General features: G+C 49.3%; 1 protein-coding gene and 1 long non-coding RNA gene across 2 annotated transcripts in view; one reads left to right on the top strand and one right to left on the bottom strand.

Moving 5' to 3' along the window:
• Positions 1-24,712, top strand: part of LOC147571030 (transport and Golgi organization protein 1 homolog) — a 494,441-nt gene that overhangs the window by 214,643 nt on the left and 255,086 nt on the right. The window contains exons 2-3 of the mRNA XM_086696683.1: positions 9,811-9,886; positions 11,133-11,247. Coding sequence (XP_086552809.1) covers positions 9,811-9,886; positions 11,133-11,247 — 191 coding nt within the window. The remainder of the gene's footprint in view (positions 1-9,810; positions 9,887-11,132; positions 11,248-24,712) is intronic.
• Positions 11,653-24,007, bottom strand: LOC147571038 (uncharacterized). The gene is made up of 2 exons (XR_015247802.1): positions 23,779-24,007; positions 11,653-12,043 (listed from the first exon to the last, which is right to left on the bottom strand). It is a non-coding gene; the product is annotated as an uncharacterized LOC147571038 (long non-coding RNA).

Raw genomic sequence — 24,712 nt, 5'->3', positions numbered from 1 at the left:
CGATTGTTTTGCAGATATTGAACCAGTCCTGCCTCCCAGGTATAAATCCCACTTGGTCGTGGTGAATAATTTTTTCAATGTATTGTTGGATCCAGTTGGCTAATATCTTGTTGAGGATTTTTGCATCCATGTTCATCAAGGAAATTGGTCTATAGTTCTCCTTTTCAGTGGGGTCTCTGTCTGGTTTTGGAATCAAGGTAATGCTGGCTTCATAGAAAGAGTTTGGAAGTTTTCCTTCCATTTCTATTTTTTGGAACACCTCCAAGAGAATAGGTGTTAACTCTTCCTTAAATGTTTGGTAGAATTCCCCTGGAAAGCCATTTGGCCCTGGACTCTTGTTTTTGGGGAGATTTTTGATTACTAATTCGATTTCCTTACTGGTTATGGGTTGGTTCAAATTTTCTATTTCTTCCTGTTTCAGTTTTGGTAGTGTATTTGTTTCTAGGAATTTGTCCATTTCTTCCAGATTGCCCATTTTATTGGCATATAATTGCTCATAATATTCTCCTAATTATTGTTTTTATTTCTGTTGTGTTGGTTGTGATCTCTCCTCTTTCATTCTTGATTTTACTTATTTGGGTCCTTTCCTTTTTCTTCTTGATCAAACTGGCTAGTGGTTTATCAATTTTGCTAATTCTTTCAAAGAACCGGCTTCTGGTTTCATTGATCTGTTGTACTGTTTTTTTGGTTTCGATAGCATTAATTTCTGCTGTAATCTTTATTATTTCCTGTCTTTTGCTTGTTGTGGGTTTTATTTGCTGTTCTTTTTCCAGCTCCTTAAGGCCTAAGGTTAGGTTGTGTATCTGAGATCTTTCTTCCTTCTTTAGGAAGGCCTGGATTGCTATATACTTTCCTCTTATGGCCATCTTTGCTGCGTCCCAGAGATTTGGGGTTATGGTGCTATCATTTTCATTGACTTCCATATACTTTTTAATTTCCTCCTTAAGTGCTTCATTAGCCCATTCATTCTTTAGTAGGATGTTCTTCAGTCTCCAAGTATTTGTTACCTTTCCAAATTTTTTTGTGTGGTTGATTTCGAGTTTCATAGCATTGTGGTCTGAAAATATGCACACTATGATCTCGATCTTTTTCTACTTACTTAGGGCTGATTCGTGTCCCAGTATATGATCTATTCTGGAGAATGTTCCATGTGCACTGGAAAAGAATGTATATTCTGCTGCTTTAGGATGAAATGTTCTGAATCTATCTGTTAAGTCCATCTGGTCCAGTGTGTCATTCAAAGCCATTGTTTCCTTGTTGATTTTTTGATTGGATGATCTGTCCCTTGCTGTGAGTGGGGTATTGAAGTCTCCTACTATTATGGTATTACTATCGATCAGTTTCTTTATGTTTGTGATTAATTGATTTATATATTTGGGTGCTGCCACATTTGGTGCATAAATGTTTACAATTGTTAGGTCTCCTTGGTGGATAGACCCCTTGATTATGATATAATGCCCTTCTGCATCTCTTGACACAATCTTTATTTAAAAAAAAATTTTTTTTTAACGTTTATTTATTTTTGAGATAGAGAGAGACAGAGCATGAACGGGGGAGGGTCAGAGAGAGGGAGACACAGAATCCGAAACAGGCTCCAGGCTCTGAGCTGTCAGCACAGAGCCCGACACGGGGCTCGAACTCACAGACCGTGAGATCATGACCTGAGCTGAAGTCAGACGCTCAACCGACTGAGCCACCCAGGCGCCCCACAATCTTTATTTTAAAGTCTACGTAGCCTGGTATAAGTATGGCTACTCCAGCTTTCTTTTGTTGACCATTAGCATGATAGATGGTTCTCCATCCCCTTATTTTCAATCTGAAGGTATCTTTAGGTCTAAAGTGGCTCTCTTGTAAACAGCGTATAGATGGATCTTGTTTTCTTATCCATTCTGTTACCTTATGTCTTTTGATTGGAGCATTGAGTCCATTGATGTTTAGAGTGAGTACTGAAAGATATGAATTTATTGCCATTATGATGCTTGTAGAGTTGGAGTTTCTGGTGGTGTTCTTTGGTCCTTTCTGATCTTTGTTGCTTTTGGTACTTATTTGTTTTTATATATATTTTTTCATCTTTTCTACCCTCAGAGAGTCCCCCTTAAAATTTCTTGCAGGGCTGGTTTAGTGGTCACAAATTCCTTTAATACTTGTTTGTCTGGGAAACTTTTCATCTCTCCTTCTATTTTGAATGACAGCCTTGCTGGATAAAGAATTTGTGATGGCATATTTTTCTGATTCAGCACACTGAATATATCCTGCCACTCCTTTCTGGCCTGCCAAGTTCTGTGGATAGGTCTGCCGCAAACCTGATCTGTCTTCCCTTGTATGTTAGGAACTTTTTTTCCCTTGCTGCTTTCATGATTCTCTCCTTGCCTGAGTATTTTGTGCATTTGACTATGATATGCCTAGTTGATGGTCGGTTTTTGTTGAATCTAATGCGGGTCCTCTGTGCTTCCTGGATTTTGGTGTCCATGTCTTTCCCCAGGTAAGAAAGTTTTCTGCATGATGTGCTCAATAACCCTTCTACCCCTATTTCTCTCTCTTCCTCTTCTGGGACCCCTATGATTCTCATGTCGTTCCTTTTTAATGAGTCACTGATTTCTCTGATTCTTAAATCGTGCTCTTTTGCATTAATCTCCCTCTTTTTTTCTGCTTCATTATTCTCTAAGTTTGTCCTCTATATCGCTGATTCTCTGTTCTGACTCATCCGTCCTTGCCACCGTGGCATCCATCCGTGATTGCAGCTCAGTTAAAGCATTTTTAATTTCATTCTGGCTATTTTTTACTTCTTTTATCTCTGCAGAAAGGGATTCTAATCTATTTGCGAGTCCAGCTAGTATTCTTATTATCATGATTGTAAATTCTGTTTCAGACATCTTGCTTGTATCTGTGTTGGTTAAATCCCTGGCTGTTGTTTCTTTGTGCTCTTTCTTTTGGGGTGAATGCCTTCATTCTGCCATTTTGAAGGCAGAAAAGGAATTAATGAGGTAGAAAAATTGAAATTAAAAACATTAAAATTAAAAAAATATTAAACTTAAAAATTAAAGACACACACACACAAATCGAATAGATGATGTTAGATCATAGGTGTGTTTTGGTCTGGGTGTTGAAAGTGGTTTGACAGATTAGAGAAAAAAAAGGGGGAGAAAAAAAAGGAAATCATTTGAGAATTTGAAAAAATGAATACACTGAAGTAGACTAAAATGATATGATGGGGTTAAAATAGAATTTGAAAAAATATACACAAAAGTAAAGAATATAGTAGAAAAAAATTAAAAAAATATTTTTAATAAAAATTAAAAATAAATATGAATTTCTTATTTTCCTGTATTCAAGAAAAAAGAAAAGAAATGAAAAAGAGAAAAAAGATTTAAAAAAATAAAAACAAGAAATCGTTAAAAATTTGAAAAAGTGTATACACTGTAGGAGACTAAAATAAAATGATGGCAGTAAAATGGAATTTGAAAAAATTTACATAAAAGCAAAAAATATAGTAACAAAATTAAGGAAAAAGTATTTTTTAATAGAAATTGAAAGTAGAAATGAAGTTTTTCTATTTCTACATTCAAGAATAAGAAAAGAAACGAAAAGCAGGCAAGGGAACAGCATGTACAAAGTCCTAAAGCAGGGGGAGGACAGAGTGGCCCAGGCTCTGAAATGACGGCAGCCACGTGACCCGGGGCTGGTGTCCCTTCACATCACTGGTTCTCAAACCCTCATTAGTAAAAGGGCAGAATCAGACTAGTTCGTGTCTGGGTCCCTTCCAAGAAAGGGGGTCAGTTTAAACATTAAGCGGGCTCATATGAGCTGTCATATCGTTACCTTATCCTCTGGGTGTCTGGGAGTCCCCTTGGTCACCAGCTGCTGGATTGGAACCCCAGAAGGGCAGCTCTGTACTGATTCTAGAGGCACAGCCAAGTTCACCCCTGAGCCCGGCCCAGGATTAGTTCTGTTGCTGCGCTTCATCCAGTCTGCTGAGGGTCTCGTTGTGGGTATGACCTACACGATTACATGATGGATTTTGCAAAATCCTGTTAGGATTATTTCCCATCCTTGCTCAGAGCCAGATGTTTGACCGAAAGGTAGAGAGGGCTGAAAGGAAAATCTCTGAAACAGGCCTCTGAAAGCAGCACAGGCTTGCAGGCTAGATCAGCCTGCTCTCCCAATGTCCTCGGCTGCTTGGTACCTTCCAGGCATACAGTAGGCCTTAACTGTGGAGTGGATGGTGTTAGACACCATTTCCTTAGAGGCTTCGTTCTACACATACTTCTCTTTAAGAGGTCATAATGAAACTCAATGTAGGATTAATATTTTGCTTTTTATCCACCCAATATTAATTCGTAAGTTTGTCTTCACACTGCTGAGAAACTCTTAAATGTCATTTAAGATGTTCAAGATCCCACTGGGTCATGTGTGGAACTGCTGAGTCACTATATTGTATGCCTGAAACTAATGAAACACTATGTTAACTGTACTGGAATTAAAATTAAAAACTTAAAAAAAAAAATGTTCAAGATCTGAAACGTTAAGACGTTCAAGTCTAAACTACCGAAGAGTTGAGGTCAGCTCCAGCGTCAGCTCGGTGTGGATGAACACGTCCCCTGTCGCCCACAGCCCGTGAGGAAGGGGTGGGTGTTTTCTCTCACGTTCCTCTCAGATGTGTGGCAAAGACTCTCAGGTTAATGTGGGGAGAGGCGCCAGGCACCTGCCAAGGCCCCGAGAAAGCCTGCCGTCCACGGGCACATCGTGCTGGGGTGTCCGAGGACCGGGAGATGGCGGTCAGAACGGAGAGTCCCTGAGTCTCCGCCATCCCGTGCCCCACACTTCCTCATGGGGTCTGCCCTGTCTCCGCTCTCCTTGGACCGTTTTTGCTCTCTCATGCCCTCTCCCCTTTTGGCCCCAGCCACGCGGCCTTCTTACCAGCCGGTGCTTTTCGCTGGGCCTCCGCTGAAACCCCTGAGAGGGGCCAGCTGGTGGGCCCGGCATCTCCTTTCCCTCAGGTGACCATCTGTGGTCCCAGCAGCCAGCGGGTGGGGTTGGGTACTTCGCTGTTGTCCCCTGAACACGGTGCACACGGGGGCTTGCAGAGAGCAGAGGGGCCTGACGCCCATCTGGGACCACGTGGCTTCCAGCTGGTGACCCAGCACCCCACTCACCTTGTCGCCCTCCCCACCAGGCGGGCCTTTCTGCTGGGCTGTCAGGTGCCCGATCTGGGCATGCTGTCTTGTTTACAGCAGCCCCTTCCCCTCTGGGCTGGGGGCTGGGGGCTGGCTGCTCCTGGGGCACTGCCGTGTGCTGTCCTCCGTGCTGGGGTGGGGTTTTGCAAAACCCACCGCTCCTTCTCCCTCTGTGGGTTTCAGTGTGTCCAGGGAATGCAGCCTCTGGCCGGCCTCTGGCATCCTCGTGGAAAGGCCTCTCCACTGGCAGCTTTCCCCCTGTCCCACCTCTGCCTGTCCACTTTCCAGACCTGGAGGCTTCATCTTGTCACTATCGGGGGACCCCGAGCTCCAGCTTATCTCCATTATCCTCATCAGACATGCATGTGTGAACTGTCTGCCAACTTTTTAGTTTACTGTGGTGACCAAGCTGCCAGGAGTCCCGGGAGCCTGTGACAGCCTCAGGGGCAGATGCGCCCTGGGTAGAAGTTGCATAGGAAGACAGATTATGCTCGGGCTGCAGAAGATCTGAGAGTCAGAATCGGGCAGAGTTGATCTGCTGCCCGATTGGAAGGCCAGGTGGCATCGAGTCCCTCTTGGCCTGACCCCCGTTTCCCTGGGAGGTGTGTGGGCCCGTGGTGCCGGGACTCACCTGTCAGGGAGGCCTTTCCCTGGCCTGCTCTGAGTGCATGCTGTCAGCATTTCTGCCCCAGACTCTTTTGCTTCTGCTCACTTCTGACTGTTCTCCCTTCCGATTGCCACCCTTCTACTTGAGCAAGGTTAACATGCTCTCATTCTGGCTGGGGAGCCATTTTGTGTCTTTAATGACAGCTTTGGACGCAGATGGTTCTACCCTTGGGAGACCTTTCCATCATCTTTGAAAGTGTTGGTGTTTATAGTGTCACTGCCTTTGGGGGCATTCAGAGGAAGACGGAGGGAGGCACGTGGAGGAGGAGGAGGAGTGTTTTTGGTGGCTAAATCTGGAGAGGGAGAAGGTGGCAGAGAAGGGGACTCTGGACAGAGAAGTATTGTCCTTCTGATTCTTGGACGAGGGGACTCTGTGGCTTAGGAGGCTGTGCTTTGGAGCTGGGGTTAGAGGCTCAGAGAAGGAAGACAGCAGCCAGGTCACATGGGACCAGGATGTGGGATTAGATGCAGTCATTGCTCTGAGCGTGTCTCTTACCTGCAACACAGTAAAGCACATTTACCATTTCTTTGAAGCTGCAAGGGAGAAGTCCCAGAGTCCTTTCAACTGAGAATACTAAACAGAGGTGAACGAAACACCCATTTCTACCCATTGCACACGTGAAAATGTTACTGCTGCTTTCATTGAGGGTCCTGGGGTTAGTGTTGGGTCTTAGCAACTTCAGAGTCAGTTTCTTCCTTCTTTCCTTCCTTCCTTCCTTCCTTCCTTCCTTCCTTCCTTCCTTCCTTCCTTCCTTCCTTCCTTCCTAAGTTTATTTGTTTATGGGGGGGGGGGGGCCACACAGGTGGGGGAGAGGCAGAGAGAGAGAGAATCCCAAGCAGGCTCTGTATTGTCAGTGCAGAGCCCGACGTGGGGCTTGAACTCATGAACTGTGAGATCATGATCTGAACCGAAATCAAGAGTCAGACGCTTAACTGACTGAGCCACCCAGGCGCGCCTCCCACCCCCCCACCCCCACCCCAGCCCCCTTGCCCAGGGTCTGTTTCTGAGGGCTTGTTTTTTCATTTGAAACCTTGGGTCCTCAAACCTTCATTTACCCGGTTCTTCAACTTCTTGTCCTGCATTGGGTCTTGGGGGTTGCTTGTTGAGGTCGAGGCTCTGTTCTAGCGCCGCTTTGATCTGAGATGGTTGATCTGGGAAATTGGCTTCCAGAGGGTAGTGTTAGTGTTGGGAATGTCAGGACTCTGTGGTGCCCCCGGACCTGCACTGTGTGTGGTCCCCACACCACTCGTGAGGGTCGTGTGCCACTCAGGGGTCATGATTTTCTTTATGCAACAGTGGGTGTCCCGCTCTATACCAGCACTGTGCTGGGCTCTGGGGGGATCCAGAGGTGAGCCCTCCCCACCCCCAGAATTTTGCATGCAAGGAGGGGACAAGGGACATCAACAGCTCTCCCTGCTTCTTTCCGGGCCCCACCCTGGCATTCTTCTTATAACAACTGGAGTGATGTCTTAGAATATAAATCAGATTGCATCATTCCCCTGCTCCAAACCCTTCTAGTGCACTGAGGATAAAATCAAGAACCCTCACTGTGGCCACCGAGGCCCCAGCTTGCCCCACAGCCTGATCCCCTCCTGATGCCCCAGCCACACCAGCCAGCTTCTCCTTCCTTGAACTGAGCCCACAGCCATCTCTCTCCTCCCACCTCCTGCAGCCTGTGTGCATCCTTCAGGTGGCAGCCCAAGTGTCACGTACAGAGGGCTCTTCCACCCCCTCCCCAGGCAAGCTGGGCCTCCTGTTCACACTGCCATAAACCTCGTGTGTCCCCATGCCCTGATCTCAGCTTGGAACTATGTATTTGTGGAATTACATGGCGATCCCCATCCCCCTGCTAGTCTTTGAGGTCCTTGAGGGCCGGGCCGTGTCTGCCCTGGTTCCAGTGTGACACTGACCCTGACCAGAGCCAGGCCCACAGTATGGACTCAGGAAGCCTGTGCTGAGTGAGTGAGCAGTGGGTGGACCAAGTATGTGGGGGTGGGGCATGCCAACGGGAGTGGACACCTGGCAGTTGGAAAAATGATATCCAGGTGGGGACAGGACATAGACAGAGGAATAGGGCAGGGAGTTCAAGGATGCATAGAGAGAGAGGCATGTAGCCCACATCAGCTGTGTGAGAGATCACAAAGGGGGAAAGGGCTTAGCTCTGGCTCTGGACAGAGTGAGGTTCAGACACTCACACATCAGCTTGTGATCTTGGATAGGTCATTGAACACTTCCAGGGCCATCTCCTTATCTGTAAAATTAAGATAATAGTAGCGTGCGCCTCCAAGGGCACCTTGAGGGCGAGTGAGGCAGCCTGAGTGGCTGTGCTCATGCTCCTGTGCTGTGGTGGGAAATCGCTGGGCTGAGTAGGCATGGTGTCTGGAATGCTGGAGGGTGATGTGGGCCTTTACTCCGGCCATGGATTTCCGCTGTGTATGTTGGAGTCCCCATTTTTGGTTCGGGGGTGGGGGGGAATCTGATAGCTTTGAGTGGGTTGGACTAGCAGGGGTGAGGCAGAACCGTGGGGGCTCCTGCAGGAGACCCCTGGAAGGTATTGAGCCTCAGCACCAGGATGGCAGTGGAGAGGACTGTGGACAAGGAGTGGGTGATAATGAGGTGGAACTGGCAGGTCTGGGGCTCCCCAAGCTCCATGATGGAGGGAGGAGGGTGCCTCACTCTAAGGGGAGATGGCCCAGTGGAGAGGGTGACACAAGGGAGCAGTTTTGACATCACAATCAGTTGGTAGGCCCTGCAGGGTGGCCCGGTAGAGCTTTCAGGCAGGCAGCTAGCACCGTGGGACAAGGGTTCTGGATTGAGGTCTCAGCCAGAGCTGCATGCTTGGGACTTGTCCTCTTTACACAGCTGGGGGCTGGGGTCAAAACCCTGTTGGATTTGGATTTGCCAAGGGGGACGGAGGCCTCTGAGCTGCGGTCCAGAGGCACTGTCACAAAGGAAGCAGAAAAGATGAAGGTGGGGGGTGGGGGATGATGATGGCTGTGGCGATGGTGGTGGGAACCTGTGGTAGGCAGGCTGGGCTGTGGGGTGACATTTCCCCTTCAAACTTCTTTTAAGAAGCAGGAGCGAGTGGAATAGCTTGATGGGGATGGCAGGGTAGAAGAAAAGGTGACAAAACGTTTTCTCATTAGGATTACCCACATGCAACCCCTGTAAGAACTGGGGAAATCTCCAGCAGGATGAAACTCTGGCCAAAATAGGAGGAAAGACAGGGAGGTGGCTGTGTAGCTTAGAGCAACGAGATGTGCTCCCTTCCGCCTCTGCCCCATCCCCACATCCATGCCTGGTTCTACCGTAGGTGTCGACAAACCAGAAATTTCTCCACTGAGCAAGTGTCAACCACGGTTGACTCCGACCTTAATGTCACCATCCAGCCCAAGGGGCCCTGGATTTGCACTTTTTTTCTGAAAAGAGACTTGAACAGCAGCAAATACATTTATGAAAGTCTTTAGTGCCTCTGGAGATTATTTGTGGCCTCGCTTGTTCTGAATGCCTTTCCCCCACACCACTCTGTGTAGGGAGGTGGCTTTTTAGAAGGCAGCAGGGCCTGGATTTTGATGCAGACACTGTCAGTGATGGGACTGTGCTGCCCCTTTGTGTCTGTCGTAAGCCACTACAGTGAGAGCAGTTTTGTCTAACAGAAAGCTGATTATTATTGCCTGATCCTGAGGCTGGCTCTGAATATGGACTTCACGCATAATTCCAGACGGCTCAAGGTCAAAAAGGTTAAGTGGGAGGTTGGGGCCTCGTATCAGTGACTGGTGCCAAATCTGAGATGCTGGCCAAAAGAACGAAAGAAGTAGCAGGTTAAAATCCGGCGTGCAGGCCAGGAAACCTTTGTAAGTCGACTGATGTAGAGAGGAGCCAGTGTCCGCAACGTGTCCTTGCCGCATGGAGAAAATGAAATGAAAACAGACTGCTGACTTCCTTTCTGCCACTGCTCTCTGTGCACAGAGGACCCCCTCGGAAGCCTGGAGAACAGGACAGGACTGGAGGACCACGTTCTCCTGGAGCCTGGGCTCGGGTACAGGTCAGTATTCAGAAACCAAATTGCCTTTGGGATTGAGTTGTCCTGTTCGCGGCTGTGCCTTTTATTCTTTTTTGAAGGTAGGAGTGCACCTCCCAGGATTCAAGGTCAAGGCCTTATTTCACATTAATATTCAGGTTTAGAATGGGAAGTTGCCAAGGGCGTCAGAGTGTGAGGAACAGTGTTTTACCAAACTTCATTTGTGTACCTCCTTGACTTTTTATGATTTAGGGGCCATACCTGGGTACCTCTTCTAACATCATTTACTGGATTTTAACATTTGGTCACAATATTATGCAAGTTTAATATTACGTAATACTTGAGCCACTTAGCTCTCACGTGTTTGAGAAGTGCTTCAACCAGAATAGAGTAGTAAGCACCGTGTCAGTTTTCTGATGTTCAAATAAAAGTATCTCAAAGGGAAACGGAGTTGCTCAAAGTCATTGGATGTTTGGTAGCAGAACTCAGATGGACACTAAAGTCTCCCTAATGCCACCACGATCCTTGTGGTTCTTAGAGTTGTTTCTTTTTCTCTCTTCACGGTTTTAATTTAGTGCAAACTTGAGAGAGTAGGGGTAGATCACATCTGCATTTTCAACCTCAGCCCCAGGGTGGGAGTCACTGATCACCTCAAACCATGCTTGGTTTTACTGTCTCTCCCTAAGTCAACGGAGCTCTGCTCTGTGACCGTGACACCACCTGTCGGTTCCTGTACAGTTAGTACATTGTCAGGATGGGTGTCACCAGGTCCATATAGGGTGCAGAGTCCTTTTTGCTGTTTATTAAAAAAAAAATTAATGTTTTATTTGTTTTTGAGAGAAAGAAAGAGACACAGCATGAGTATGGGAGGGCAGAGAGAGAGAGCGGGGGACACAGAATCCGAAGCAGGCTCCAGGCTCCGAGCTATCAGCACAGAGCCCAACACGGGTCTTGAACCCACAAACTATGAGATCATGACCTGAACTGAAGTTGGACATATAACCGACTGAGCCACCCAGGCGCCCTTGCTGTTTGTTTTAGAAGAATACTGACTATTGATTTTGGGAACACAAATCAGCGTCAGCGAGTAAGCAGATTTGCAAATAGGGAGTCCGCGAATGAAGAGGGCTGACTGCGGTTTTGAAGGGCTGCCTCCTGTGCCTTCTGGTGGTTGCTCCTGAAAACACTGAGTACCTGCTAGTTCTTGGAAGGGTGAGGTTGTATATTTTGAGTGGCCGAGTGTAACTTCCTTCTGTTTGCTTTTTCCCAGTGTGGAAGCTGGTCCTCCTGGCCAGGGAGACCTCCTGAGCAGCATGCTACCTTCCTCCTCGGTGCCAGAGTTGATGACAATTAGTAAGTTGCTGAGTCTCCTCCGCCAATGCCGGGTGACTCTCGGACCTGCACATCAGTGGGGTACTGTTGTGCTTGCTCCTGTGTGAGTGTGGACTTTGTGAGATGTGGGGTGAAGTCAGGTGTGTGTGTCCGTGGTCTGAATGTGCTGTGCAGTTCTTAGCTTCCTGAGCTGTGGTTAATGATGTGATGTTTGGGCGTGTGCTCACTCTAAAGGACACGCTTCAGAGCTGGAGCGGCACTGAGTTTTGAGGGGTTTGGGGATTTGCCCCCCGTACGATTGTCAACCACAGAGGAACTGTGCTAATTGGGTAGCTCTGGAGGAGTCCTATTTGTAAATAGGAAAGAGCATGTCTGTTAAGTATGAAGGTTGTTAAAGATCAGGTTCAAACAGTTTCGAACCTTAGCCCTGGGAAGAAAGTATTAGAGATACAACAAGATTAGGTTTGTGTGGCTTTATACAGTAAAGAGTAAGCCAACCGTAGCTTAAGGAGGTAGAAATTCATCTGTCTTTCCAGAAGTAGGCAGGCTGGGGCTGGTATGTGGCTCCCTGTTCGTCAGAGACCGGAACTCCCTCCATCTTGTCTCATAGTCCAAAATGGCTATTTTATCTCCAGCCATCCCAGTCTCATCCCAGGTAGCAGAAAAGAAGAGGGAGCAAAGGAGAGAATTCCTCCATTTCCATAGGTAGGATTCAACTTTTTCCTCTAGCCACTGACTGAAATTTACATTTCCTTCCATTATGAAAGTACCAGCAAACCATAGAAACCGTAGTCATGTTAGCAGAATGGGTGACTTTATCGCCGATAGAAGTCATAGGCCCTGTGAGAGCTGCAACATGAAAAAAAAAAAAATCTCAGAATATTGTTTCTGCTGGAAAATAGGGTGGTTTTTTTTAATGTGATGATAAAGAATTCTATGTATTTATTATATCACTTTTATTTTTTACATTTTGATAATGCTATTTCAGTATAATCTGTTCCTTTGAAGTCTTGTGTGTTTTATTTTATGTATTTTAAAATCTTTTTCTGAGAAGAGGTCCATGGGCTTCACCAGACTGCAGAACGGGTCCATGGTACCAAAAAGGTGATGCCCGCTCCCAGCTGTAAGGACCCTTCCTAGAAGTGCACACGGTGTCCCATTGGCATGGCCAACATCAGTCCCATGGCCTCCTCTGCTGCTATGGAGACAGTGCTCCCCACCCCTCCCATTAGGGTTTTCATTGCTTAGGGCGGCGATGCCCACCCTCCTGCCCCCATTAGGGTTTTCATTGCTAAGGAAGGAAGAGCGGGGTCTGGGAGACATCCAGCACTGCCAAGTCAGAGATGAAGAAGGAAATGAGCAGACTCTCTAAGGTTGGTTGGTGGGAATGACCAGTCTCACTCTGTTCAGTGAAAATGTGCAGTTCATTATGGCACTTCTCAGGCTTGAGTTCAGCTGGGCGGATAGTTATAGATCTATACATGTGGGGCACATGGGCTGGGAGAATAGTAAAGTCTCTGGCTTTCAAATTTCAGTTCTTTATTTACCACTATACTAGTATTTACCCTGTAATTTTTTTTTAATTGGGTGCACTTAGGAAAAGATGAGTGCCTTTATTTAAAAAGGGAAATTTCTGGGGCGCCTGGGTGGCTCAGTCAGTTAAGTGTCTGACTTCGGCTCAGGTCATGATCTCTCAGTTCTTGCAGGTTTGAGCCCCTCATCAGGCTCTGTGCTGACAGCTCAGAGCCTGGAGCCTGCTTCGGAGTCTGTGTCTCCCTCTCTCTCTGCCCCTCCCCCACTTGTGCTCTGTCTCTCTCTCTCTCTCAAAAATAAATAAATGTAAAAATTAAAAAAATACCAATAATAATACCATATAATAACCATGATTATAGTAAATGGAGAGTCACTATTCGTTGACTTAAATAGCAATTAACTGAAAATAAAGACAGCAGAAAGGAACCAATGTTAAGTTGGCCTGCATGTCATTGCCTGTCCCAGCTTCTGTCTGAGACCCCCTCCCGTTGTTAAAAAGAGAGGTGAGTGAGTGAGCAGCAGAAGGAGAGTGTTGGGAATATCCTAGTGCTAAACTCAGATCTTTTTCCTGGAAGTAACCAGAAGGATTGAGAAGGGAGAGAAGGCGCCTTCTCAGAGTCCCCGTGACCTCATGCCTTGTCTTTCTGCATCTGCAGTGCTCTCTGTTTGTGTGGCTCACACCTCATGTAGAGCGACGAGACTTCACTCTGGCCCTGAGGCGTGTCCATTCCAAAGAGTGTACGTTTGCTTTGCAAAGAACAGCGACCTCGAGATCGCGGACACAAATACCGGGCTTCATAGGCCTCTTGCTGTGGGCGCTTTATTGGGGTGCAGGCATCTCCATGCACCCCAGCAGCTATTCAGCACTGTGCTTCCAAGGGGGTTTCCTGTTTCCCGGGATGAAGTCCCTCCATCACCGCTGACCCCAGGCTGCGTTGCCGGCTGGCCCGTGGGTCTCCCTCAGCCACTTCCTCAGTGCTAGAGGAAGTAGGTGGCCCTGCGTGTGCACTGGCACTAAGGTTGTCCATATGAACACACTGGAGTTGCACCGATGGCTGAGGTTTAGGCTGTTTTCCTTGTTTTTACTCATACAGTTTTCCAGAAATGTAAATCTAGTTTAGTATTTGGGATCTTTGGCAAGTAGGGACTTACCTAGAGTTTATAACTCGAATCTTGGAGGAGATATGTCACCACACCCGCATCTGGACCCTTGGTACTTTGTGGGGGGTGAACGTGTGCTTCCTGGGGTAGGGGGTGGGGGCTCTGTTTGCTGAGGTGGCGTCAAATTTCAATGAGCCTTCTGGATGCAGCACTGGGTTGCCTGTGTGTGTTCCAGATGAGAGATCAGGATTCTTGGAAATATTGGATAGAAGGTGGATTTGCCTTATGTCCCCCTCATCCTGCCTCTGGCATCGTGTCATCATAGAAAAATGAGAAGCGCGAGCCTGTCCAGGTGTCCAGGGTGTCAGCTAGGTGCCAGCCGGGGTGGTCCTAACAAAGCACCACAGGCTGGGCGGCCTGAAAACAAACTTCTCTCTTGCAGTTCAAGAGGATGGGAGTCCAGGTGACTGTGATGGCTCCTGGCGAGCCACTGTCCTTGCCTTGCAGATAGCCTTTTCCATCTGTCTATGCATCCCTGGTGTCTCTTCCTCTGCTGATATGGACGCCAGTCCTGCTGAATTAGCGCCCACCCTTAGGACCCCATTTAACCTTAATTACCTCCTTAAAGGCCCTACGTCCAAATATAGTCCCATTGAAAGTTAGGACTTCACATATGAATTCTGGCTGGGGGCGGCGGGGGTCGGGGGGGAACACCTGCAGTCCTGGGGAGTCCCAAGAATGGTGTTCCAGGAGCTGTCCATCTCCAGATCAAAGATTGCATCCCAGCATGTGAAGCACACATGACTCCACTCAGGGGAGATGCCTGACCCCCGAAAACCCTGAAGAGCCTGGCCGAGGGGCCCCAGCTCCGCTCTGTGAAGCAGGGAGCGTTTTCCTCACATCCTGCCAAGTGGCTTCCCCGCTTCTTTTCCTGGTCGGTATAGGCGGCTGTCTGGACACGGTGATGGAACTGGAGTACTTAATCCTCGGTCAGGCCCCCTGCCAAGCAGCCTTCCCCTCTTGGATGCCTCTGAAATGGCAGAGGGTTTTGTCCTGGGCTTTTTGGCTTTTTGGCTTGTTGCTATTAAGTGCCCAAGAGAGGATGCTGTGTCCAGGCCCACGTTACTGCCCTTTCTGCAGGCCCTTTGGCACTTAAGAGCACACATGGGCTTCTTAGGAGGAATTAATAAGTTAGCAAAGTAGTAAACGCAGTCCGGAGTGCACCAAAACACAGGCAGTTCTGTCTAGGCGTTTCCATTTCTGCAGCTACATTTGTGTTTGTTTGGGTTTGGGGCGCGCAGGGCTGCACAGGGTGGGAACCGCTGCCTGCCTGTTGCTTTGGTGGGCGACGTGCTGTCCTCGCCAGGAGGGCACACTCTGAAACCAGGCTGCCCGGTTCCCCAGGCTCTCCTGGGTGGTCTCGAACCTCTTGGGGTCTGTCATCCAAACCCAGGGATGCCACGAACACCCATCATTTGCTAAGAGTATCTGGGTCAGAGCTGACAGTCGGTAAATAGCAGCTGTTATCACTGAGCCTATTTGTGTTCTGTTTTCGTAACATTATTCCCTGGGCCTTTTCCCCCTCTTCATCTCCCTGATTATCCTGCTGAATGGCTGTAATATTCTGGTTTACTGGATTGTTTGGGTGGGAGGAGTGCACCAGCCAGGTATTTTTGTTTGTTGTTTCTGCACTGAGGTTCTTCACACATTAAAAAAAAAAAATTTAATGTTTATTTTATTTTTGAGAGAGATACAGAGTGCTAGCAGGGGAGGGTCGGAGAGAGAGGGAGACACAGGATCTCAAGCAGGCTCCAGATTCCAAGCTGTCAGCACACAGCCCGACGTGGGGCTCAAACCCACGAACCGTGAGATCATGACCTGAGCCGAAGTCGGATGCCTAGGCCACTGAGCCACCTAGGCGCCCTGAGTTTCTTCACTCGTTGTTAGGAAAGGATGAGAAGTACCAGGCTTATAGTAAATGATTTTTTTCTGCTTACGTGTTCCTTTGTGGTACGTTTCTTTGTGGGATGTGTCATGAGTGGGCCACAGGTGAGTCCCCTACTTATGGGCTTGTTACCAGTAGTCATTTTGTGTCCTCAGTTACCACATTGCCAGTAGGTGACAGCTGGTGACAGCCGCCGGTTGCTTGACGCTTCACTGACCGTACTTGGGAATAGTTTAATGCATCTGCTACTTTAAGAGCTGGAAAAATGGGACTTTGAGGTTGGGTGGCTGTGCATTCCTCGGAGGGGCAGCCCCTCTCCATGCTTTTGTATGACATTTGTAACCCCCCACCTCACTTTTTGTTTCTTTCCTTTGTTTTGGGGTCTCTGGTCCTCCCACTGGCTGTTCTGCCTGATTCGGAGAAGGATTGGGGAGGGGGCACAGAGCACTGTTTGCTGTTCATGGCGCTGGCCGTGTGGCTCAGGGAGGAGGCCAAAGAACACGCTGACAGCCCCCACCTCCCCGTGCTAACCTTGGCTTGTAAGTCAGTGAGCAAGGAGCCAAAAGCCTGCCCCGAGGAATTGCCAGCCAGAGGGAAGATGGACAGTGGCGACATTAACAGACACATGAACTTGGCTTGCAAATCTCCAAGTGCTGGAAAGGGGCCTGTTTTAGGGTGTGTTATTAAGAGAAATTGGTCTCAGGTGACGGCAGAGCTGAGGCCTTCAGGGTGAGGGGACTGTGGAGCTTTGCTGGCCGGCGGTGATGCCGAAAGTTTGGCTGGGCAGCGGGGAGAGGGGAGGCCCGAGCCAAAGATGCTGGAGACAGCCCTCAGTTTGATTTTATCTCAAGAGCGGTGGGAAGCCGGTACAGGGTCTTAAGCAGAGTGATGTGACTGTTCCTGCTTGCTCTTGCCAACGGCAGGTTGGAAAGCTTGTCTGCTACCTAAGGCATCCTCAGTAGTATGCCCTCCAGTCCTCCCTATAAGTCCCTGATGGCCCTTTCTTGCTTGGTGGTTCATGAAGGGCCTCCCCTGTGCCTCGCAGGGTGGGGACTCCTGAGTTGACGTCCGTGTCCCCACTCTTTCAAGCTGCCAGAAATCCACAGTTGGTGCCCTGAGTGCTGCACACTGACACCCATAACACAGTGGTGTGCTAAGTGCTGCCAGAGCGCTGGGGGGGGGGGGGGGGGGGGGGAGGGTGCGACCCAGAACCACCATCCTGGGGTCTGGCCCCCGCTCCAGTGCTTCCTTGGCCAGGCTTCCCTTTCTCTTTCTTTTTTTCTCCCCCCAGACTCCCTGGGGCCCACTTTCTCACGTGTAAAATGAAGACACTTAAACTGGCTTCTTAGAGCCATTCTGAGGGTTAAATGCACTGACATAGGATGGCAGGAAACCCGAGTGCTGAACCAGGCATCATATGGGATGGGCAGCCCGTCGAATGCTTGTGAGCCTCCACATGTGGTGAGTGTTGCCGTTCTGGGTTCCCGAGTCTGGTCATCACCTGGCAGGGCTTGGGGACCGGGTCAAGACGGAGGACGGTGAGAGAATCACCATGAGTGTCCAGCATCATCTCATGATGTTGGGGAGGCATCGCTGGAGGGATGTCAGTTCTTTCTGGAATTATTTCTGGAGACCCTCTGTGGGGGTCAGTTGGGAGCCCATTCATTAGCCCCAACGGTTCAAGCTCTGAACCCTAGTTAGAGCCCAAACCTCTAGAGTTGTGAGCCTGGTCCCTGCCAGTTCCCTCCTAGTTCTTTCCAGGTGACCTCAGCCACTCTGGCTTCAGATAGCAGATCCATCCCTGAGTTCAGACTGGTCTCTGGGGCAACTTCCTTTGAGGAGTGCCTGGGAGAGGTTCATAGTATGCTGTCTCCTCCCTTGTTTTGCCTCCTGTGACCCAGACTCTATTTACATTATTGCCTAATTGTCACAGCATCCCTGCAGGCGGGCCTCTTGGCCTCTGTTGGTAGTTGAAGCAATAGGCCGAGAGATGCCGCTGGAGGCCTGAGTGCCAGGATGTGGTGGGGCCGGGATTTCCTCTCTCCCTCCTTGCTGCTCCTGGAATCCCACGGCTTCTGGAATGCTCTGCCCTCAGAGGAAAGCATCTGGTCTGCTGAGATGTTCCCCCTCAAAGAGGCTTCCCTCCCCGACCACTGGTCTGGAAGAGCTTTTCCCGCACCACCCGTGCTGTTCTTTCAGTCCGCTGATTCCAGGTTTTCGAAACCTTCCCGATCTGAAACCTGAATATACTGTTCATTGGCTTTGCATGTCTCCATGGGGATGTGAGCTCCTTGAAGGCAGACGCTTTGCCTGCTCACTCACGGCCCGCATCCCAGTGCCTAAAATCCTGCCTGGCTGGGCGTTGTGGCTCAGGAGACCTTAGTGGAGTGGATGAAGGAATGGACTGGTGTTTATTTGAGTTCTAACAAGCCTGAAAACTTTCGAAAGAGTTCTGCAGGAATGACCAGAAAGCCAGTCCCCCTGTCACTCCTGCATCTCTAGCTTGGTCTTGCAGCATGAGCCCAGGACTGTGAGCTAGTTACACACGGGGGCGAGTGATACCCCCTGCCCCCATCAGGGAGGAGACAGCTGGTGGTATAGAGGGAGCACTACCTTGAGAATCAGGAAACCTTGGTTCTGATACTGACTCTGATAGTAGTGGGTCCCTTGATCTCTCTGTGCCTCAGTTTGCCCAGCTTTGACATGGAGGAGACTGCACTCCAAGATTCCTTGTCCTTCTCACCATCTTATTCTGGGAAGGGAGTCATGATCCTGTGTTCTTCTTTGCAGCCACGAAAGCCAAGTTGTGGCAGTCTGGATGTTTCTAGTATCTTGTCTGGTTGGGCTTGTTGCTCTGCGGTCAAAGGTAGGCCTCGTCATTCTCCCCGTGCCGACTGTCTCCTTTGCAAATGTGCTGACCACCGAGCTGACTTTGCATGACCTTTGGCTAGGTACGCTAGCAAGCACAAACACAGTGACCTTGATATTTGGCCCGTAGCTTTTTCTACTCTAGGCCAGGTATTGGCCAATGTAGGAGGCATGGCCATTTGGAAAGAGGCAGGGTGATATTTGCGTGAGTGCCCGGATGCCTGTGGACTGCTTTGAGAAGACGCTGTCTTACAGAGTTGGTAGAAGGTGAATTAACCTTTGTGAGAGGCAAATGTCACCTTTAGGTTTTAATTCTGAGTGACCAGCAGCCCCTTTTACGTGGTCACTACCAAGTTTCTATCACCAGTGCTGCTGGAAGCTTAGACATATAAATCCGTTCTGTACTTTATGCATCCTTTATTTTTATAGTGTTCCGGTGTGGGTGGTTGCAGATGAATTGAGTTGAGAAGGCAGCCTTTTGGGGTGGAAAGAACACTGGGGCCAAGCTGACCACAGTGCTGCTGTTGAAGAGCTGTGTGACCTTGGGCAAATGCTTTACCTTTTCTGAACTAGTTTCCCAATGCCCCAAAAGAAGTGAAATACCACCTGCTTACAGGATTCTGAATAAGCTGTATGAAACGTGTAGCATGGAGTCTGGAGTATATTATGTCTGATGTTTCACCGGAAGCCTGTGGATAGTTTCACAGACTGCAGAAGCCCTTGCCACTGTGTGCAAAATTGTATTTGTGGGTTTGTGCTCCTAAGTGGATTCTTCCTGGGGAGAATTCTTTTGCTTTCGTTATTCTCCTTCAAAGAGCTCCGGACCTTGGAAGAAAGTAAGAAACATGTAGGTGCTCAGTGTGTGGTAATTGCACATGGTATCCACAGCAGCCCTAGTGGGTGTGGTGGTGTTACCCTTGCTGTCGTAATTCTGCTCTGATGTTACAACGGGGTAGGCTGGCTGTGTTCTTACCCACATCCCTGCACGGAGTAGCAGTGGGAGCTTGGGCAAGTTGTCTAGCCTGTCTATGCCTTAGTATTCTCATCTGTAAACTGGGGCTATTAGAAGTACTTGTCGAATAGGGTTGTGAGGATTACTGAATACATACATGAAAAATACTGAAGATACTTTATGTGAATTATACCTTGGTAGGAAAAATTGGGAAAAACATATTTGGAAGAGTGCCTGTTATATTAAGTGTTCAATAACTGGTAGCTCTGTTATTAACATCCTACAAGGGTACATTCCTGGCTAATCATCCTGAAGGTAGGATCTGGGCCTTCTTGTTGAGCTGCAAACGGAGAGGCCTGATTTCCTGTTTTACTGGTTTTTACTCCTGAATCTTCCTTCCTAGTTAAGAGGAGATTAACATATGTGCCCTGAGAGGCTGGGGGCCCTGAGAAAGGAAGTGATTGTCAGGACGGTGGTTCTCAAGTGGGGGTACTTTCGTCCCCAGAGGACATTGGGCAATATCTGGAAACATTTTGGGGCATCACACTGGGGTGGGGATGCTATTGGCATCGAGTGCATAGAGGTCAGGATGCTGCTAGGTTCCTCCTGTGCACAGGATGGCCCCACAGCAGAGAGTGGTCCAGCCCGGGACAGCAGCAGTCTGGAGGGCCTGAAACCCCAAGGCAGGAAAGGGAGGCAGTGGGGCCGTTTTCCAGGATCCGGGTTTTGTTGTAGACCTTTTTCTTTTTTAACCACTTGCCTCCTGCATGGCCCAGGGAATGAAACTTAGGAGAAAGATAGATTCCAAATGAACCCAAATGAAATGATGGTTCCCAGAAAGCGTTTGTTCTTGGGCGTGACCTTGGGAGCCATTGAGTTCCATCATCGCAATGAAGGTGATTTAGGGAGGGCTGTAGATGCATAAGAATAAACACGTGTGGAATGTGCTGGAATAGATAGCTGGATCTGATAGCTGTGGAGACATATACATTCAGAACGTGGTGCTCCCTAACTTACTGAAAATTCCTTCAGTTGGCACTTCTTGGTATTCATGTCCTCCGTACATTCCTTCACTTCGCCTGTAAAAATGAGTTTCTACTCCTGAATTATTTCTTTGAATATACGATTATTTGGGAGCTGGAAGTTGAAAGAAAGTGGCTCAGCCTTGATTCCCGCCGATTGCAGGAAGAGCAGCCCTGTGGCCACCAGGGGGCACTCTGGCCCTTTCTCTGCCTTGCTCGGCAAAGCTTCCCTTCTGCAGCTGTGGGTTGTTGCTGTTTCAATTTTGGATGCGGGGCGCTTGTGCCCCTTTTGTAACTGTGAGGTGGGGGTGGTGATGGCGGTGGGAGCAGTGGTCTTTTCTAGTGGAAAAACATCAGGCATGTGCAGAACGTTGCGTTTGCCGTTAACTAACGTGACTATGGTTATATGTTGCACAGTGGCTTTCTGAGGAGGTGTAGGTGTCTGGTCCTGTTTTGAAAAGGAATTAATACAGCTAATTAGAAAATAGTTCTCCTTTGGCATTGCTTTCCACGAGGTATAATTAATTTTCCGTGGAGCGTTACTCGGCATTGAAATGCTAACTGTTGCCTTCTTTTTCCTTTTTTGGGAGGGTGGGGACTGATAGGTTGTAGAGAAAGGTAAGCCCAGATAATCCACTCCATTGTTTCCTTTTGATGTCCCCTCACTTTTGATAGTGAGCCAAGGGCAGAGGACGAGAAACGCATCCTTGGTAGTCAGTAGGCCTTGTTGAGCTGGTCCTTTTCTGCCCCAGCTATTACTGGCCCGGGTTCTCAGTGCTAGTGAGGAGGTCTGGCTTGTCACCTGGCAACACAATTCCAAACATTCTGCAGCTCCAAGAGTGCTGTAGTAATGATTCAGAGGCGGTGGCAAGGCCTGACAAGCTGATTGCTTGGCTGAGCCTTTGATGATTCGGTTTCAGGCAGGGAGGGCGGGCCCACCGGCCATTGGGGTGGTTGCACTCTGAGCCCCTTGCCCCCTCCCTTAAGCACAAGGAGTGAATCTGGTTGGTACGGCCCACACAAGTTGGGGGAGTTTCTTGAAAGAGGAAACTTCCCACTGAATGTTACCTACTAGACCTTCAGTCATTGTCTTGGTACTTAGAATGTTCCAGATGGAATTTAGACATGCTCCACTTCTTTATTGATGTGTATATGTACTGAGCATCTCTCACATGCTGGGCACTGCTGTAGGTGCTGGGGAGCAAAGGTGAAGGAGGTTCAGCTCTGCCACTCAGAAGCTCTGTGCCTCAGTTTCCCCATCATTAAAATGCAGCATCCTCTGTCTGTCATGGTGAGGACTAAATAAATTAATCTAAAGCGCTTATGCCAGTGTGCTCAGCATCTGTGAGTTCTTGTTACATGGACCCTGCCCACAAGAAGTTGAGAATTTCTTGGAAGAAGCCATGGTGAGAAACCCCAGAAATAAATGAAGAAGGGTTGCATGGGGCAAGGAAGGCAATGGGGTCATGTGGGGTGATGGATTCTTTGTTGCCTGTGGGCACCAAGTGACCGGCACAGTGACCTTCCCTCACCCCCACCTCGAATGGGCGCCCCCTCCCCCCACTGGAGGGGGAAATCCTAATCAGAGTCTCAGGTCAAATAGTCTAGATCCCTTCCTCACCTAGACACGGAGAGGCCTCCGGCCTCATGTGGGGGGCTGCCTGGAACTGACCTGCATGACTGTTTCCCTGCTGCTGCCTCAGGATGGGGGCTGCTGTCCAGGCGGACAGGAGGGAAGGGCTCAGGGGTGGGTGCAGGGGGTTGAGGGCACTCCAGGGGGAGGGCAGCCGTGTGCAAAGTCTCCTGAGTTGTCCACCGAGCACCCCCCCCCCCCCCCCCCCCGGGTCTGGAGGGCTCTTCCTGCTGTCCTCCTGCCATGTGCACTCACCCTTCAAAGCACTCCCATAAGGGCGGGGCCACTGTTACCACATTTTACAGAGAGGGGCAGTGACTTGGCTGTAGCTGGCCTGTCCCCCGGGGCATTTCCAGGAGTCTCTCTTTCAGGGTGACCTCTTGCTTTAGGCTGGGGTCACTTCCCCGTGAAGCTCTTCCTTGACCCTCGTAACCGCGGCTGCCGTGAACTACCACCACCTCCCCAGGTCTCAGTAGCATGTCTGTGCTCGTGGTTCTTTTGAGCCAAACGTGATTTACCCCCTTTTGGGATTTCATCCTGCTAGTCTCAGATCCGTTGTGTTCCTGCCAGCTCCCTTAGCAACGCACACTCCTAATTTGCTCACGGGTGGGGGTTCATCGGCCCCTCAGCCGGGAATAAGTTTTGGTCAGGAGCTCTCCAGTCGGCTCCGGGTGGGGCCTGGCAGCAGCTTATGTAATGTAACTGTTTGTTGCAATGCAGAGCTGACCCAAAGCAGGCTTCCTGCTCAGCAGGCTTCCTGCTCAGGGGATAAGGCACTGGTCATACTTATTCCAAAGGTCAGCTCTGCTGGAAATGTGCCACCAGAAGAGCCGGGGGCAGCTCAGTGTGTGGTCGCATCCCAGGGGCAGTTACCAGGTTTGACTTAGGAGTGGAGGTGGGCTGCTGGGCCGGGCATCCCATGGAAGTGGTGAGTCCCCAGAGCAGTGAGGCTGGAGAACGCCCCAGGCTGCACCTGGGGACTGCTGTCCTACAAAGGGGCGGGTGGCACCCCCCCCACCCCCCCCACCCCCCCCCCCCCCCCGGCTGTGAGAGGGCCTGATCGGTAATGGCCGGGATGCCGGGGTTCTGGCACAGTTATTCCTTTTCCTCCACCTCTTCCCCCCTCCTCTGAGGGATCTTAAATATTAACTTTAAAGACAACTATTTTTTAAGTTTTATTTATTTGTTTTGAGAGGGGGGGAGAGAGAGAGAGAGCAAGAGAGCGAACATGTGCAAGCAGGGGAGGGGCAGAGAGAGAGGGGGAGAGAGAATTCCAAGCAGGCTTTACATGGTCAGGGTGGAGCCCAATATGGGGCTTGAACCCAGGAACCCCGAGATCGTGACTTGAGCCAAAATCAAGAGTCAGCCGCTTAGCCCAATGAGCCACCCGGGTGCCCCAAAGACAACTATTGTGATTTGTATGTGAATACATTTGCATGGAAGAAATTCCAAATGTACTAACGGGACACAGTAAAGGGTTTGCCTTCCCCCTCGTCCCAGCCTCCCCGCCCCCCATGCCAAGAATCTAACCTTTGTGGCATTCAGCATCTGGAAGAGCACAGCTGCTGGACTGGACAGACAGGGCTGGCACTAGCCTTTGACCCTCGCCCTCTGTCAGGGCGTCAGGTTGTTCTGAGCAGCACCAAGCTGCCTCAGGCATCCGCTCCCCATTAGCTTCCCGGTGCTCACGAGACTTTCCCTGCTGGTCCTTCTGCTGGGAGCACTCCCCACCGCTTCTGCCTCTGCCTCCTACCTTGTGGCCTGAAGAGCGCTTGTTCATTTTGAAGACTCAGGTTAGGTGTCACCTCTTCTAGACACAGAGACATACATCACAGTGGTAGCCTTGTTATCAGTAAAGCTGCCTGGGAAAGAGCTGTAAGCTGGGAGCACGCAGACTTGCAAAAATGTCAACCCTGTGTTCACTAGTCAGGTGGAGACCCCGCTGGGGTCGGTCCTGAGTGTCCCCCACGGGTGGGTGAGCAGCCACTGTGTGGTAGGGTCCCTCCCTAGGGAAAGAAAACAAAAAAGAAAAAAACCTCAAGGCAACCTGGTGATCCACGTATGTGACAACATCCCTCATGACCTTGTAACGTGAGACTACTTAATCAGACTGCATGTTTGTGTGTTAACCTATACGGGAGACAAAGTAGTAAAAACCATATCAAAAGCTATGCCACGTGGCATTCGGGGCTCAGTTCTTTGGGTGCGAACCCAAGTGAGCGGTGCCAGCAGGAATAAAGTTGCTTCCTGGAAAGAAAAGCCTCGGGGTCACGACTCTTAGCGAGAATCCTGCCAAGATTCATTCAGAATACCCTTCTGATGAGCCATTTTTTTTTTAATATTTATTCATTTTTGAGAGACAGAGCATGGGCAGAGGGGTAGAGAGAGGAGACACAGAATCCGAAGCAGGCTCCAGGTTCTGAGCTGTCAGCACAGAGCCTGACATGGGGCTCGAACTCCCAAA

The sequence above is a fragment of the Puma concolor genome, unplaced genomic scaffold (genome assembly GCF_028749965.1).
Source record: "Puma concolor isolate L17-30 unplaced genomic scaffold, mPumCon1.1.hap2 unalloc_scaffold_7, whole genome shotgun sequence".
In the NCBI taxonomy this organism is placed as follows: Eukaryota; Metazoa; Chordata; class Mammalia; order Carnivora; family Felidae; genus Puma; species Puma concolor.
This window is presented reverse-complemented; position numbering and strand designations above follow the sequence as displayed.